Here is a 14,007-nt window from a genome sequence, read left to right on the forward strand (position 1 = left end):
GCTAGGAGCTGGAACCAACTTCCAAGGGAAGTGGTGCTGGCTCCTACCCTGGGGGTCTTTAAGAAGAGGCTTGATGCCTACCTGGCTGGACTTATTTGAGTCCAGTCTTTTCTCCTGCCCAGGCAGGGGGTCGGACTTGAAGATCTACAAGGTCCCTTCTGACTCTACTTCTATGATTCTATGAATTCTTTTTCTTGGTTGAAAATAATTTTATCACACCAAACAGTGAACATGACCCATGAAAGTGTAACCCGGGTGGCGGCCCAATAGTTGCCATCCCTGCCCAAATATCAAGGATGGAGTGATGAGAGTGGGACAGGGCTTCTGGCCAGCACCAATTTACTTTCCAGCCGGCCCCTGCTCCCCACAGAGCAGCCCATGGTCCCAAGAAGATCTAACACTTAACTGATTTAACTATTTACACTTTATTTACAAAACAAGAATAATAGGATAGGTTAACTTACAAGTGAACTTAAATGGCATAACCAGAATCACAAAATAAACCAGAATGCATTAGTCAAGCCTTGATTCAAGACCACAGGTCGGGTAACTGGCAGCTTTCAGCCACTGCTGAGATGCTACCACAAGGAATCAAGGTGCTCACTCCCAGCAGCTCCAACAGGCTTCCCAATAAGCGGCAGACTGCAACAGGCTAAGCTTTTCTGGTCTGCAGCAATCAAATTATATCAAACCCCAACCTCCCAAAGAGGCTGAAGGGCGATCCTCCATAGCAACCAAAAAGGCAAGCAACAAGCAACAGAGTAGGCTTCTGCAGCAATCAGCATGACCCAAGCACAAAGCTCAGGGACTCCATCTGATGACAATCAGTTGCAGAATAAGGGACAGTATAATGCATATGACAAAGGGGCTGAGTTAAGGCTGCACGGACAGTCTTAAACCTGACATTTCTTTATGCTTCCTACTTTTGCAATCTAAATAATGTTATTTTCAGGTATGGTTTTAAATGTAACTTCTGAGAAGTTTTATAGACAAAGGTGTTAAAAAAAACCCCCAAAACAAACCCTGCTATGTGAAACTACAACAAAATCTCCATCATGAATTATTACACACCTTCACCACTACAGCATATACTTCATTTGGTCTACAGGGCTAACTGTATTAGTTACAGTTACAGAAAAAAGCTTTTATAAATAATGAGAGATGGACCATCTGATTCAGTCTTAGCAGTAGCAGAAAACCCAGCATTTCACATCTAACAAATTTTAAATGCTAGTATCACATCCTTGAGAGCTCACTGAATTTTGGTCACTACTGGCAAGGCATTCAGAAGACGTATAATTCTACAATGCAATTCAAAATTTTAAAAATAGACCCAGAAAAGTTTGAGCAAGGTTCAAAACCCAGCTGTAATCACTAAAAAGACGCTTACTTCACTCCTTGAACTACTCAATAAATCCAGGCTCTGAAACTGGGCAGAGAAGCCAAATACCTCTAGCTCAGAGATACAGGGGCAGTGTTCTACCAGGAAATGCTTATGAACTGCTTGAAAAATACTCAGCATGGCTCCTTTTAAATCTATGTATAGCTTAATCATTTTATGAAAGCTGGCCCAAAGATCACAACCTCCAGCAACAGTATCCAACCTTAATGAAGCCAAAACCCCAAAACAGCTGTATATGCTCCTCTGATAGCAAACCTCAAAGAGAAACGGAAATGTTAGAAGTGCCCTTCCTTGCCCCATAATCCATAACTTACCCAGTTTTTCTTCTACCCACTCTCCAATGAAAGCTGCCAACTAACTACAAAGAATAATTTGCCCCTTGTTACTCCAAGTGCTAGTCTGATGAACTAAATGTGGTTCACCAAACCAGGAATCCCAGCAGCCAATGAATTACATGTTTGCCAACAGAGGCACAAGCCTCAGAAAAAAAGAGGGTAATTCTGCTCCTCGGACATCTTCAAGGTTCTTTCTTGTCACATTTCCCTGCCACTTCCCAAGTCAGCCTGACCTGAAGACAGATTTGTCTTCAAGTCTAAATAATGATATTCAGGGGCATTAGGAGGAGGTTAACTTGGTTCAAAATGGCTGCTCGATATCAGGTAAGTCAGGATGGGGTAGCTAGCAGGGGAGTTAGGGGTTCAGCAGACTGGAGGGGAGTGGGGGTCCACCAGTGGATGGTGGGGAAGTGTGACTCATGACAGTTGTGGGGGGCAGGTACAACCTGTGTGGTGGGGGGCAGATGCAACCCGCAGGTGGGGGAGGGCAGGTGCGACCTGCAAGTGTGGAGGGGACAGGTGTAAACCACAGGATTTTGCTAGGATCCAAGAGTGTCTGGTGGGATCAGGGTAGCTCATGGGGTCCATAGGAAGAATTGGGTGGGATCAGGGGCTACTATTAGCCTTCCAACTCTCCAGCAAGCCTACACCCCTATCCTTCCCACCCCTGTGCAACTGTTAGATCAGTTTGTGTGCATGGAAATTCTGTACAGTTACAGGTTTAGACTGATTGCCGATCACTGAGACCGGGTCTGTAAGTGTAAGGATGGCACTGGGACAAGCTAAGTTTAAATCAGGTGGCCATTTTGAACTCAATTTAACCTCCCCAAAGGTTAAACCTCCCCAAAGGTGTCTGTATTTAGCCCAAAGGTGTACCAGGATTGGATCTGATCTTGAAACAGTTTCAGCTTATATGGACAGATCCCACTCCACCTATTCGACACCTAAATTAACTTCCTCTTAATCTATTCTTCCCTCCTCAAGCCACTGAAAAACAATTAATGCATCTATTTTTGCAACATGCTGTTATCTTAGCCATAGCACTGAGTTTCAAAAAAGCAATGAGGAGGAGGAGGGCCTACCCAGCTTTTGTATTAACAGCTTTTCAGGGATGCAAACAGGGTGGACTAGGATCACATTTCAATGCCTAACAGGTGGATTGGGATCTGGCCCCAAATCTCTCCCCTTCACATCAAAGAATGAAAACTACTCACAGAATTTCTGAAATGTATTTCAACTATTGCCATAGCTGTCAACTGCTTGGTTAAAAATATAAATATTTCCTGATATGCATTGTCTTTCTGTTGTATAGTTTTTGTTTTGATTTGTTTTTAAGTATTTATAATTGAGGAGTATACTTTATCTACTATTTGGGCAGCCTGCAACATCAGCTTGCAAACAGGATTTTGTACTGAAAAAAGAAAGGCTAAGATATCTGACACATACCACCCTGACTTTCTAAAATAGGTTTTTGACCTCTTATATTTTGCATAGGCATACTTTCCCTTATGCAGAATTATCATAATAAAGCCTTACAATGCCTACGGTATCTTTAAAAAAAGAATACAGTTTAGCTCAAAAAAAGCCAAAATACTAAAGCTAGATGTAATATTAATTAGAGAATTAGTATAATATCTTCAAAAATCTATGAATGATACCAATTCCTTTTCCTTTCTTTACTGTGTACTTGTGATTATTTTCCTATATGTATTTTTGGTTACAGTGTGGCAGGAAACTTCCATAGTTCTCCCTTCCCCACACTCAGACCAGACAATCTGCTGCTCTGCAGTAACTGCTAACTAGAGTTCACACTCAGAAGCATGGGTAAAATTCAAGTATCCATATTTTATAGCCAGATTTATCCTGTGTGTCCTGTGAGTCTGTTTTACATCACCTAGTTATATCAACTGTACCTGATAAAACTGTACTCATGAAACTGCTCTCTGTTGCATCCAAAGCCTAGTAACTGCACCAAGACCTCATTCCTTTCAGATCATTGTGACTGTTACGTCAGCTTACGCTGACCACCAATATCCTTGTATCTTGGTTCTGCATTTGATTGAACTTTCCCTCATCATTTACTATATACATTTTAGCATTCTTTATCTTCACAAACAAAAATGTATCTTTACTAATAAAATTTATCGGCACAGTGGCTTGTGCATGGTTCTTAGTATGAGTATAGAAGGAGACTTACTGATAATATTTTATTATATATTATCAGTATATTATAATATTATATGTTGAGGGGATTACAGTTCCTTTGTCTCTGTTAAATTAACCATGAATAAAAAACTTGAAAAGACAGGCTCCATTTTATGATGCCTCCCCTGCCTTGCACTACTGCCAGGAAACCCAGTATATGGCTTATCCATTTTCCATCTATTTTTCATTAAACAATGGATTTCCACAACCCGATAGCCTATATATTGACTAGTTTCACTTGAGTTTTCATGGAATACCCCACTTTAGACTGCTCCTTTTGCTCAGCCATGGGACTGAAGTGTTTTGCTTCGTTCTGCCTTAATGTCTTCTACGTACCACAATCACCTGCACTCTCCTGATCATGAGCGCACAGTGCTCTTTTTCTCTTTGGTTAATGTAACCCAGAGTCTAGTGCACTTTTCTGCATACTAGAGGATGGCCACACCCTGTAATTATATTTAAATTTTCAAGAATTCCATCAAGAAATGCCAGGAGCTGAAAGAGACACAGGAGTGAAATTACTAAGGTACTGAAAGAGAGTAGCAAGATGTTATATATAGCCTTCAAATGATTTATCCTTAGACTGTGGTGATTTTTACTGTGAGGAACTACTACTTGTAAAACATATAAACTCCTCAGCCTCAGATGCTAATAGTGCAGGAATGGAACTACTTAAGGAGTTAATAAATAATAATGCAGGAGTCTGACATTTCAAAACTACAAATATTTTAACTTGTAAATAAAGATCAGGCAGAATGTGCTTGTTTTTAACAAAAGGGTCCATTAGCTGACTATGTGTCACACCCTTTGTTTGAAATGCTACAAAGTAATGCAAGTCTAGTTTCCAGAGATGAAAAGCTTAGAATAGGATGTCACAAATGAAAATAAATATTTTTAAATTGGTTAATCTCAAAAAAGCACTTTTAAGCCATTAAAATGCAAGTAAGACAACTGTCATTTTTAAAAAATGTGTGCTGCAAAATGTCAAAGAAAAAAACTGGACACACTTTTGCCGGAAATTGTATCTAAAATAAACTAACACATGAAACAGAAGTTTTGGCTTCCCTCATTATTCTCCAATCTGACAATTATCAAGATCGTACATAGTTTGGAAACTTTTCCTGCTAATAATATAGAATAACAATGTAAGATTTCAGAAAAGAAACAGATACTTAAATTTCATCAAGCCATTTAACGTAATTTACATGGCGTATGTGGGTAGAAGAGATGTGGCTTTTGCTGAATGCAACCTGGTCAGAATCTCAAACTGCTTCTTGGTGAATGTGTAACCCATCAGGAGAAACCTAAGTTGAAAGGTAGACATTATTCATGTGGTCAAACTAATTGGGAAAGAACATTTATATGACACAAGAAGGAGATATATAACACACAGACTAAATCAAAAGATTTATACTATCCTTCACACATTTACTGACTTTGAATCAAAGTAACAGGTGGCTGTGTTTTAAAATGAAAGGAATGCAGAAATTATGCAATTTTTTTTAACTTTATAGGATCCTTTGCCTAGCACTCTAACCAGTTTATTGCTAAATTAGTATTGGCTACTATTTCAATTAATCTTTTTAAAAATTATTTAAGGCAAGGTAGAAAGAGAGAAAAAAAGATCTGACTTAAAACCTTTATCTTTAAAGTTTTGATTTGATTATAAAGTTAGCAATAAAGCCTTGTTCTATACTATAGCAGGTATCAGATATCATCTTTCCCTTCTTGCTCAGCTGAATGCTTCCATCTAGCTAGTATTACTGTTCCATCTTATTTTATTTCTACAAAACGTAACTACTCAACTAAATTGCAGCAATCAATAAAAAAATATTTTCCTCTAAAATTTCAGATTTTAAAAGCAGCAACTGTTTTCTGTGCCGAGAATACACTCCAAAAGTCTCTAGATTTTAGAAATCAAACTGGATCCGTAAGTCATATACATGGCCGCTGTGGGTTTCTCCACAATGGCAGTAGTGTTTCCTGATAAAATGGGACTCAGCACACCTTACCTACAAAAACCTGTAATCTCACTTCAAGCCCAGCCACATACCAACAGGGCCAAACCAGGCCTGTCCCCAGTCTCCCCTCTCAAGCATGCCAGAGACCAAGGACTCAAGAGCAGCCTCAGATAAATGTCTCCAAGCATCTTCACAGGCATATTTCCAGGTTAGGAATAGGCCTGCAGACATGGGTACACAAGGTGTGCTTGGGCCCATCCCAGCCAGGATACAGCTGCTGCAGGCTAGACAAACTCTTTGGTGGAGCTCTTATATAGAGCTCTTATTAGTCAAGCTCAAATGGCTTTAGAAAGGAAGTCAATATCATTATCTTTGTTTTACAAATACGGAGCAGGTCAACAACAGACCCAAGAATAGAGCCTACCTATACTGAGAGATAACCCAGTGCACTGTCCACAAAACCAAATATATGTCATGACTGAACATGTCAAGCCATAGCGCATGTTTTGATTACTTGCCTTCCAAGCTTACTAGAACCAGAGACTTTTCAACCAACTCTGAAGATGAATGTTGTTTCTCCAACAGACAACTCACTGATGGGCTGAATAGATCTTTTAAATTCCCATTACCCTCAATTACCTTGCAATAACTTGTTCATGTGTTCATGTCCTAATTTACAAAACACCTATAACAAATGAAGCAAATATGAAACAAACAAAAGAGCTACAGTGTTGACAGGTGGCCTCTTGTGCTAAGGCTGGCAGCTGCTGCAAAGAGCTACTTATAGTATACAACACTAGATCTTTTCCTTCATCATAGTATCTGACAACAGATTGGTTTGGTGGCAGCTTAATGGCTGGTCCAAGTTCCTCCTACACTGAGAAGAAGTCTTGTTATTTTAGAGGTAACATGGTCACATATGAGGCAAATTGTCTGAATTTGTGGATAGCAAGAAAGATTCTGAGGGAAGGAGAGCAAAGGGAAAGAAGTCTTTTCGTGTTAGAGTTTTGACCAGCATCAGTCACAGAGGGATGAAGAAAACTGCATAAAAAATACATGATTGCAGACCATGATCTTTATGGCTGATTGGCAGGGAAGGTCTGGGTCCATTACTGATGGAGATTGCTAATACCATATTTTTTATTCCATATAACACACCCCCAAATATAATATGGACCTTGTTCTTGAAAGGTGTTACAGTAAAAAAGCAAAAATCCAGAGCTTTGGCTACAGAAAGCAGGGACAGAGCCTAAACTTCAGCTGACTCGCTCTCCCTTGCCTGCTTAACTAAAATCCTAACTGCTGCTGAAGACTGGTCTCCATGGGTGGACCTACGATCTTGAAAAGAACTAAAGATCTGTGAAATACAAGAAGAGACCAGAAGCCCTAGCAGACAGCAAAATGCCCCTAAAAAGATTAGCTTGATTAGTGGAATAACTATTAAAAAGGAGAGGCGATTTCTGACACCTGTGAACTGAAGAACAATTTGGCCCATTGACTCCCTTAGCTGCTGCACTATGGAGCAGGAATCAAAGCAGAGTGCTTCTATCTTGGGAAAAAGATCAGCTTCCCCAGTTAATACATGCATCCCAATTTTGGGGAGTGGATTTTGGGGGGAAAAGGTACATGCTGTATGCAATAAAATACGGTATGTCTGTTTGGGAGGGTAGATTGACGATTACTTTGAAGGAACTATAGGTATGGCTTTTGCACAAGGAATCATCACCTGATGTTGACAATCTGACTAAAAACCATATGGAAAAATGGTAATTACTCGGGTTTTTGGATGGTATATGTTGTTGTCTTGAATTACCAGTTGGGGATGTTAATTTAATTTTGCTGAGTGTTATGCTGACAGGTGGTTATTCTTGTGTGGGTTGAGATTCTAACTAACTGTTAGTGCGCCAAAAGCCACGGAAAAGTACTTGAGGTTTTTGCTTTTAAATATAAAGACACAAATACTATATGCATTGACAAAGCAGTGAATTAAACAATCACTTCTATGCAGAAACCACATTAAGACCTTTTCAGTTTCTTGCAAAGGCACCTGGCCCTTTTTCCTCCACTAAATTCACAGCACAAATTGTTTCTCTCCACCATAACATATTGAAAAGAAGAAGATTGCTGAAAGCAAAATGTAAGTAAGTGCCTTTAGCTGCCCAAGCTGAGTGGCTGGTTGTTTAACTCCAGGCACTTTTCTCCAAATCAAACCACCAGACACTCTGTAATACCTAACCCATAATTCATCACATTCTTCACCCTTCAGCCAGAGATTGTCCTTGAGTTCCACACACGATGTGATGTGAGCCAATACCACAAGTTGGGCACCTATACAATCTTTCTTTATAAATACAAACTAGAAATTCTCATACAGTCTCTTTAATATGCAGAAGTGGATAAATGCATCATAAACTAAATAGGGAAAAAAAGTCACCAATGAAGCTGCAATTGTGGCTGCCAGCTTTCCAGGGAATGTTGTTCTGTCCATCATAGTGAAGGAAAGGATCTGTCAACTTAAACTATGCTATACCTAAACCAACAGTGTTCACAAAGTATCTTTTATCTCAAAAGAATCCACCACCTAGAGATGATTCCAACGATGAGTCAAGTTCAATTTTTAATTTACCCAGGAAAATTGTCTCAACAGAAAACTGTGCTAAATTTTGGATGTCTTGCTTGTATGAAAAATTATCTTTCTATTCTTTTGATTTTTATCTGTTTTGACAGGTTAGTGCCATGCAGATGTAAGACCAAATATTTCCAAGATTTGAAACTATGTTTTCTGAATGCTATTATTTGCAGTTTTACTCACACTGGAAAGGTGATGTAAGTTGATCCTGGCCCATTCTTAGAGGCAATGAACCCTCAGTGGATTGTTCTCCTGAAATCACTTTTTTTACTGGATAATATTTGGGCTTGATCACATATTCCTGTGTTTGACCATGATGAAGATTCATCATCAACGTCTGAGATGAAAGGGGAATCATTCTGTTTTAGGGAAACAAGAGAAAGAGGAACAGAATATAAATTAACAAGTCAAACATGAAGGCAAATTGTAAAATGTACAAATTATAAATAATGCTTCTATACCCATTTTATTATCTCAAAATAAAACCTGGGGAAACTCCTGCATCAAAGACTTTAGTTCTGAAATAAGCATCTTTTCAATGCATTCTACCATGTCATGCTTTTAGCATTTTTATGGTCTTGTCAGCCAAAGTCTATCATACAAAGGGGATCTTTCAGGTTGGTACAGACTCTTGTCATATTCATAAGTCTGTATCCATATCATTCAACAGATTCCAAAAAAAGGAGAGAAATCTGCCACTGCCCTCTCCCTTCCCGCCCCCCTTCTGTCCCTGTCCCCGCCATACTCCCACCTCAAATCCCTGAATTAGAACTGAACTTTGTTAGAACACAGGACTTGGCAGACTGGACAGAGAAAACAAATCGCATGTATGCCATGTTCTTTGTTCCCTACAGTGGCTAATATCAAATGTTTCCAATAAAGATATAAGAAGTCTCTAACTTCCCCACTGCAGTCAGATTCCCTGCTCCTTCCTCACCTCAGTCCTCTGACTGTTTTGTAGAATTCTTCCACTCTTCTCTCTCCTCTACCCTTAACTCATACCACTCATTCTCATCACAAGTTCTGTCTGTCCATGTAACTCTTGTTTACTTCCCCAATCCACCTATTTTGCTTCTGCTCCTCTGCTGCTGAACACCTCTGACAAAGGCTCTATAATTGTGCAGACTTCTTCCACTACACAACTTGGGTCCCGGCTCCAGTGCAAGATGTATGGGTGCAAGCCTGTTGCGCCCCCATGAGCCCAGGGACCCCCCAAGAGACCCCAAGACCCCCCAAAAAGCCTAGCCTGCCTGTAGGTAAGCAGGGGCCCGTGGTGGGAGAGATGTAGTCCAGCTGCAGGGAGGCAGCTGAGTGGAGCAGAGGAGGATCACCACCCCCTCAGCTCCTACTTGGCTCAGCCCCCCAGGGAGCCACATGACTGGGCTGCCAGCATGTGAGACAGGGTGTGGGGTGGCACTCATCTGTCCCTTCCTTTGGTGGCAGGGAGGGACTCCCCTGGCCCCCTGAGAGTGGCACAGCATCAATGGGCCCTTCTGCGCATGTGCATAGTTTAAAAAGGGCCTGGCAATGGCAGAAGCCACACTCAGGTCCTGGCTCTGGCATAAGACGCATGGGTGCAAACCTGTTGTGCCCCCATGAGCCCAGGGACCCCTCAAGAGACCCCAGGACCCCCAATGAGCCTAGCCTGCCCACAGGTAAGCAGGGGCCCGTGGTGGGAGAGAACATAGTCCAGCTGCAGGGAGGCAGCTGAGTGGAGCCGAGGAGGGTCACCCCCCCTGCCTCCGGCTCCTATTTCGCCCAGCCCCACATGCGACTGGAGCCTTATGAACAGGATGTGCAAACAGGCGCGCTTTTGGGCCCGGTGTGCAAGTTTAGCACAGGAGTTTGCACAGGAGGGTGAGCGGGAGGGCCTGAGGTCCTGCCAGTGAGCCCAAGGGAAGGCAGTCCCATCAGTAGCCAGCCTACCAGTGGCACGATGCGGATGAGCACATGCCGCTCCCCTTGGGTCCCCTCAGAGTCTGCAGCCTCCCCCTCTGGCACCTCAGAGGCCTCCACCTAGATGGAACCCATGGTTTCAGGCTCCATGCGGACGGAGCCTCTGGCTCTTGGCTGCAGGGGCAGCCTGGCATGTTTCCAGGTTCCTGGGACCGGGAGCATGGCCACCTCCCGTTGCTAGGTTTGCTCCACTTTGGAGTCTCTGGGATGCCAGACAGAGGAGCTCCCGGATACAGTCCAGAGACTGCATGCCATCAGGGATGGCGAGCAGAAGATAGACTCCTACTGCCAGGCCCTTCACCCCCTGGAGGTGGAGGGTAGACCAAAGTCACCTTCCAGGACAAGGGAGGACTTGGGGATCTCCCATACTGTCCAGCCAGGGGGTTGGACCAAGGTGGTCAAGGGCGTCAAGGCCTGCCGCACCAGGGTCCCCTCCCCTCTGGGCCTTTGCAACAAGTATGAACCTCTTGCAGCCCCAGTAGAAACTGCAGAGATGCCAGCTCCTCCAGGCAAGGGAGGATCACCCATCCCTACTCTCCGTAAGATGAAACACAGAGTGGTCATCATGGGAGACTCCCCCTGAGGGAGACTGAGAAGGCAATCTGTCACCCCAACCCCCTAGCCCAGGAGGTCTGCTACTTCCCAGGGGCCCGCATTCAGGACATAGCAGAGAGGATCGCAAAAATTATCTGGCCCTCTGACCACTACCCTATGCTCCTTATCCACGTGAGCACGAACAACACGGCTCAGAGCAATCCCAGCCAGGTCATGAGAGACTACAGGACTCTGGGACTGGGGCTCAGGGGGCTGGGGGCAAAGGTGGTCTTTTCCTCTCCCGGTTGTGGGTCATGGGCTGAGAAAGGAGAGACGGGTCAACGTAGTCAACCAAAGACTGTGGCACTGGTGTCATCGTGAAGGTTTTGGTGTCTACGATCACAGTTCACTCTTTGGTGAGAGAGGCAGTGGGCTGTTGGGAAGAGATGGCCTCCACCTCACTCCATGGAGGAGGAGGCTCTTCTCAGCCAGGCTTGCTGACCTGCTCGACCGGGCTTTAAACTGAGCCCACCGGGGGATGGGGGTGTACTAGCACTGAAGGCCCACTGGGCAGCTTTTGTAAATCCAGCAGGCTAAGGCACTCTACCCCAGTTCCAGAGCAATCCGTAGGGAAGGCAAAGGCCCCCAATACTTACATGCCTGTACACCAATGCCAGGATCTTGGGGAACAAACAGGAAGAACTGGCCCTTCTGCTAAACAAGAAGGATTACAATATCATAGGGATAATGGAGACCTGGTGGGACTCCACCTGTGGCTGGGCCACAAGTATAGATAGCTATACCTTGTGCAGGAGAGAGCATGGGGACAAAAGGGGTTGGGGGGGGTAGCTCTCTATGTCAAGGAAAGCTGACATTGGCACCCAGGGGGGACAACTGGAGACTCTCTGGGTCAAAATCCATGGTGAACAAGGCACAGAGGACACAATGGTGGGAGTCTGCTACAGACCTCCTAGCCAGGATCAAGAGCTTGACCAGGAATTCACCAGGTAACTAGCTGAGGCTGTGCACTCCTGGTGCATGGTTATCATGGGAGATTTCAACTACCCTGACATCTCATGGGAAGAGCACTCGGACACATCCAAATGGTCACAAAGGTTCCTCATGTGTGGATGAGCTCTATCTGACTCAAGAAGTCTATGGACCGACTAGAGGCAAAGCGCTGCTCAACCTGGTACTGGCAACAGGGGATGACTTAATCAGCAACCTAATGATCGAAGGGAAGCTGGGAGACAGCAACCATAAGCTGATCACCTTCACCATCTGCCGTAAAGCTGGCAAGTCAGTCAGCAAAGCAGAAGTCCTTGATTTCAGGAAAACTGACTCTGACAACCTCAGGAGGCTTGTTGGCGAGGCCCTAGGGGACCTCGACCCAAAGGGGAGGGGAGTTCAGGAAGAGTGGTTGCTCCTCAAGGGAGCGATCCTGGAAGCTCAAGTAATGTCTATCCTGTCTCAGAGAAAGGACAGCAAAAGGCAGCCCCCTTGGCTCTGCAGAGAACTAGTGGACCTCCTCTGTCTAAAAAGAAAGATCTATAAAGGATGCAAGGCTGGATTCACCCCAAATGAGGAATATTCTGCACTGGTCTGAACCTGTAGGAAGCAAACCAGGAAAGCCAAGGCTGCAACTGAACTCCAACTGGCTACACGTATCAAGGACAATAAAAAGTCCTTTTTTAGGTATGTAGGGAGCCAGAGGAAAAGCAAGGGTATTATTGGACCCCTGCTAAACCATATGGGTCAACTGACAACTGACACCCACAAAAAAGCCAACCTGTTTAATGGGTATTTTGTGTCATTTTTTCACCAGCCCCAAGGGACGGCCAGGGTGAGGGAGAATTGTTACCCTTCATCAATGTAGACCGTGTGAAAGAACACCTTGGGAGGCTGGACACCTTCAAGTCAGCTGGCCCAGACAGCTTACACCCCAGGATATTTAAGGAGCCGGCAAGCATCATAGCTCTGCCACTGGCACGGATCTTTGAGAACTCATGGTGCTCAGGCGAAGTGCCCAAAGATTGGAAAAAGGCCAATGTGGTGCCTATCTTTAAGAAAGGGAAGAAAGTAGATCCAGGGAACTACAGACCCATCAGCCTGACCTCTATCTTGGGGAAGATCTTGGAAAAATCATCAAAGAGACCATTCTTAACAAACTGCCTGAAAGCAACTTCCTGAGGGATAGCCAGCATGGGTTTGTTGTGGGTAGGTCTTGCCTGACCAACCTCATCTCCTTCTATGACCAGGTGACATATCACCTGGACAAGCGAGAAGAGATTGATGTCATATATCTTCATTTTAAAAAAGCTTTCGATCTGGTATCCCACGATCATCTCATAGAAAACCTGGCCAACTGCGGCCTTGGCTACATCACAGTGCACTCGCTGGAGAATTGGCTCTGAGGTCAGACCCAGAGAGTGGTAGTTGGCGGAAGTAAATCAGCATATTGCGCTGTGACCAGTAGGGTATCTCAAGGCTCTGTCCTTGGGCCTATTCTTTTCAACATCTTCATTAATGATGTGGACACTGGTATAAGAAGCAGACTGCCCAAATTCACTGATGACACCAAACTTTGGAGTAAAGTGTCCACGCCCGAGGACAGGATGGTGGATCCAGGCCAACCATGACAGGCTCGGAAAATGGGTGGACGAAAACCTGATAGCCTTCAACTCCGAAAAATGCAAGGTATTCCACCTTGGGAAGAAAATCCCGCAGCATGCTTATAGGCTTGGCAGTGCTACACTTGCTAGCAACATATCTTGCTGGGATCCTATGACCCCAGTTGACTTCCTGCCCTTCAGGCAGGGGGCTGGACTCGAGAATCTTCCGAGGTCCCATCCAGCCCTAATGTCTATGAAATCTATGAAACCATGGCTGAAAGGGACTTGGGTGTCATGACTGGCCACAAGATGAATATGAGCCATCAATGTGATGTTGCAGCCATAGATGCTTCTCTAGCAAATCCCAGGATGT

At 44.0% G+C, this 14,007-nt stretch overlaps 1 protein-coding gene across 1 annotated transcript in view; it reads right to left on the bottom strand.

Moving 5' to 3' along the window:
• The window catches only part of LTBP1 (latent transforming growth factor beta binding protein 1), a 461,583-nt gene that overhangs the window by 330,596 nt on the left and 116,980 nt on the right, over positions 1-14,007 (bottom strand). The window contains exon 3 of the mRNA XM_019526927.1: positions 8,716-8,891. Coding sequence (XP_019382472.1) covers positions 8,716-8,891 — 176 coding nt within the window. The remainder of the gene's footprint in view (positions 1-8,715; positions 8,892-14,007) is intronic.

Source organism: Gavialis gangeticus, unplaced genomic scaffold (assembly GCF_001723915.1).
Source record: "Gavialis gangeticus isolate Ggan-Ray unplaced genomic scaffold, GavGan_comp1, whole genome shotgun sequence".
In the NCBI taxonomy this organism is placed as follows: Eukaryota; Metazoa; Chordata; order Crocodylia; family Gavialidae; genus Gavialis; species Gavialis gangeticus.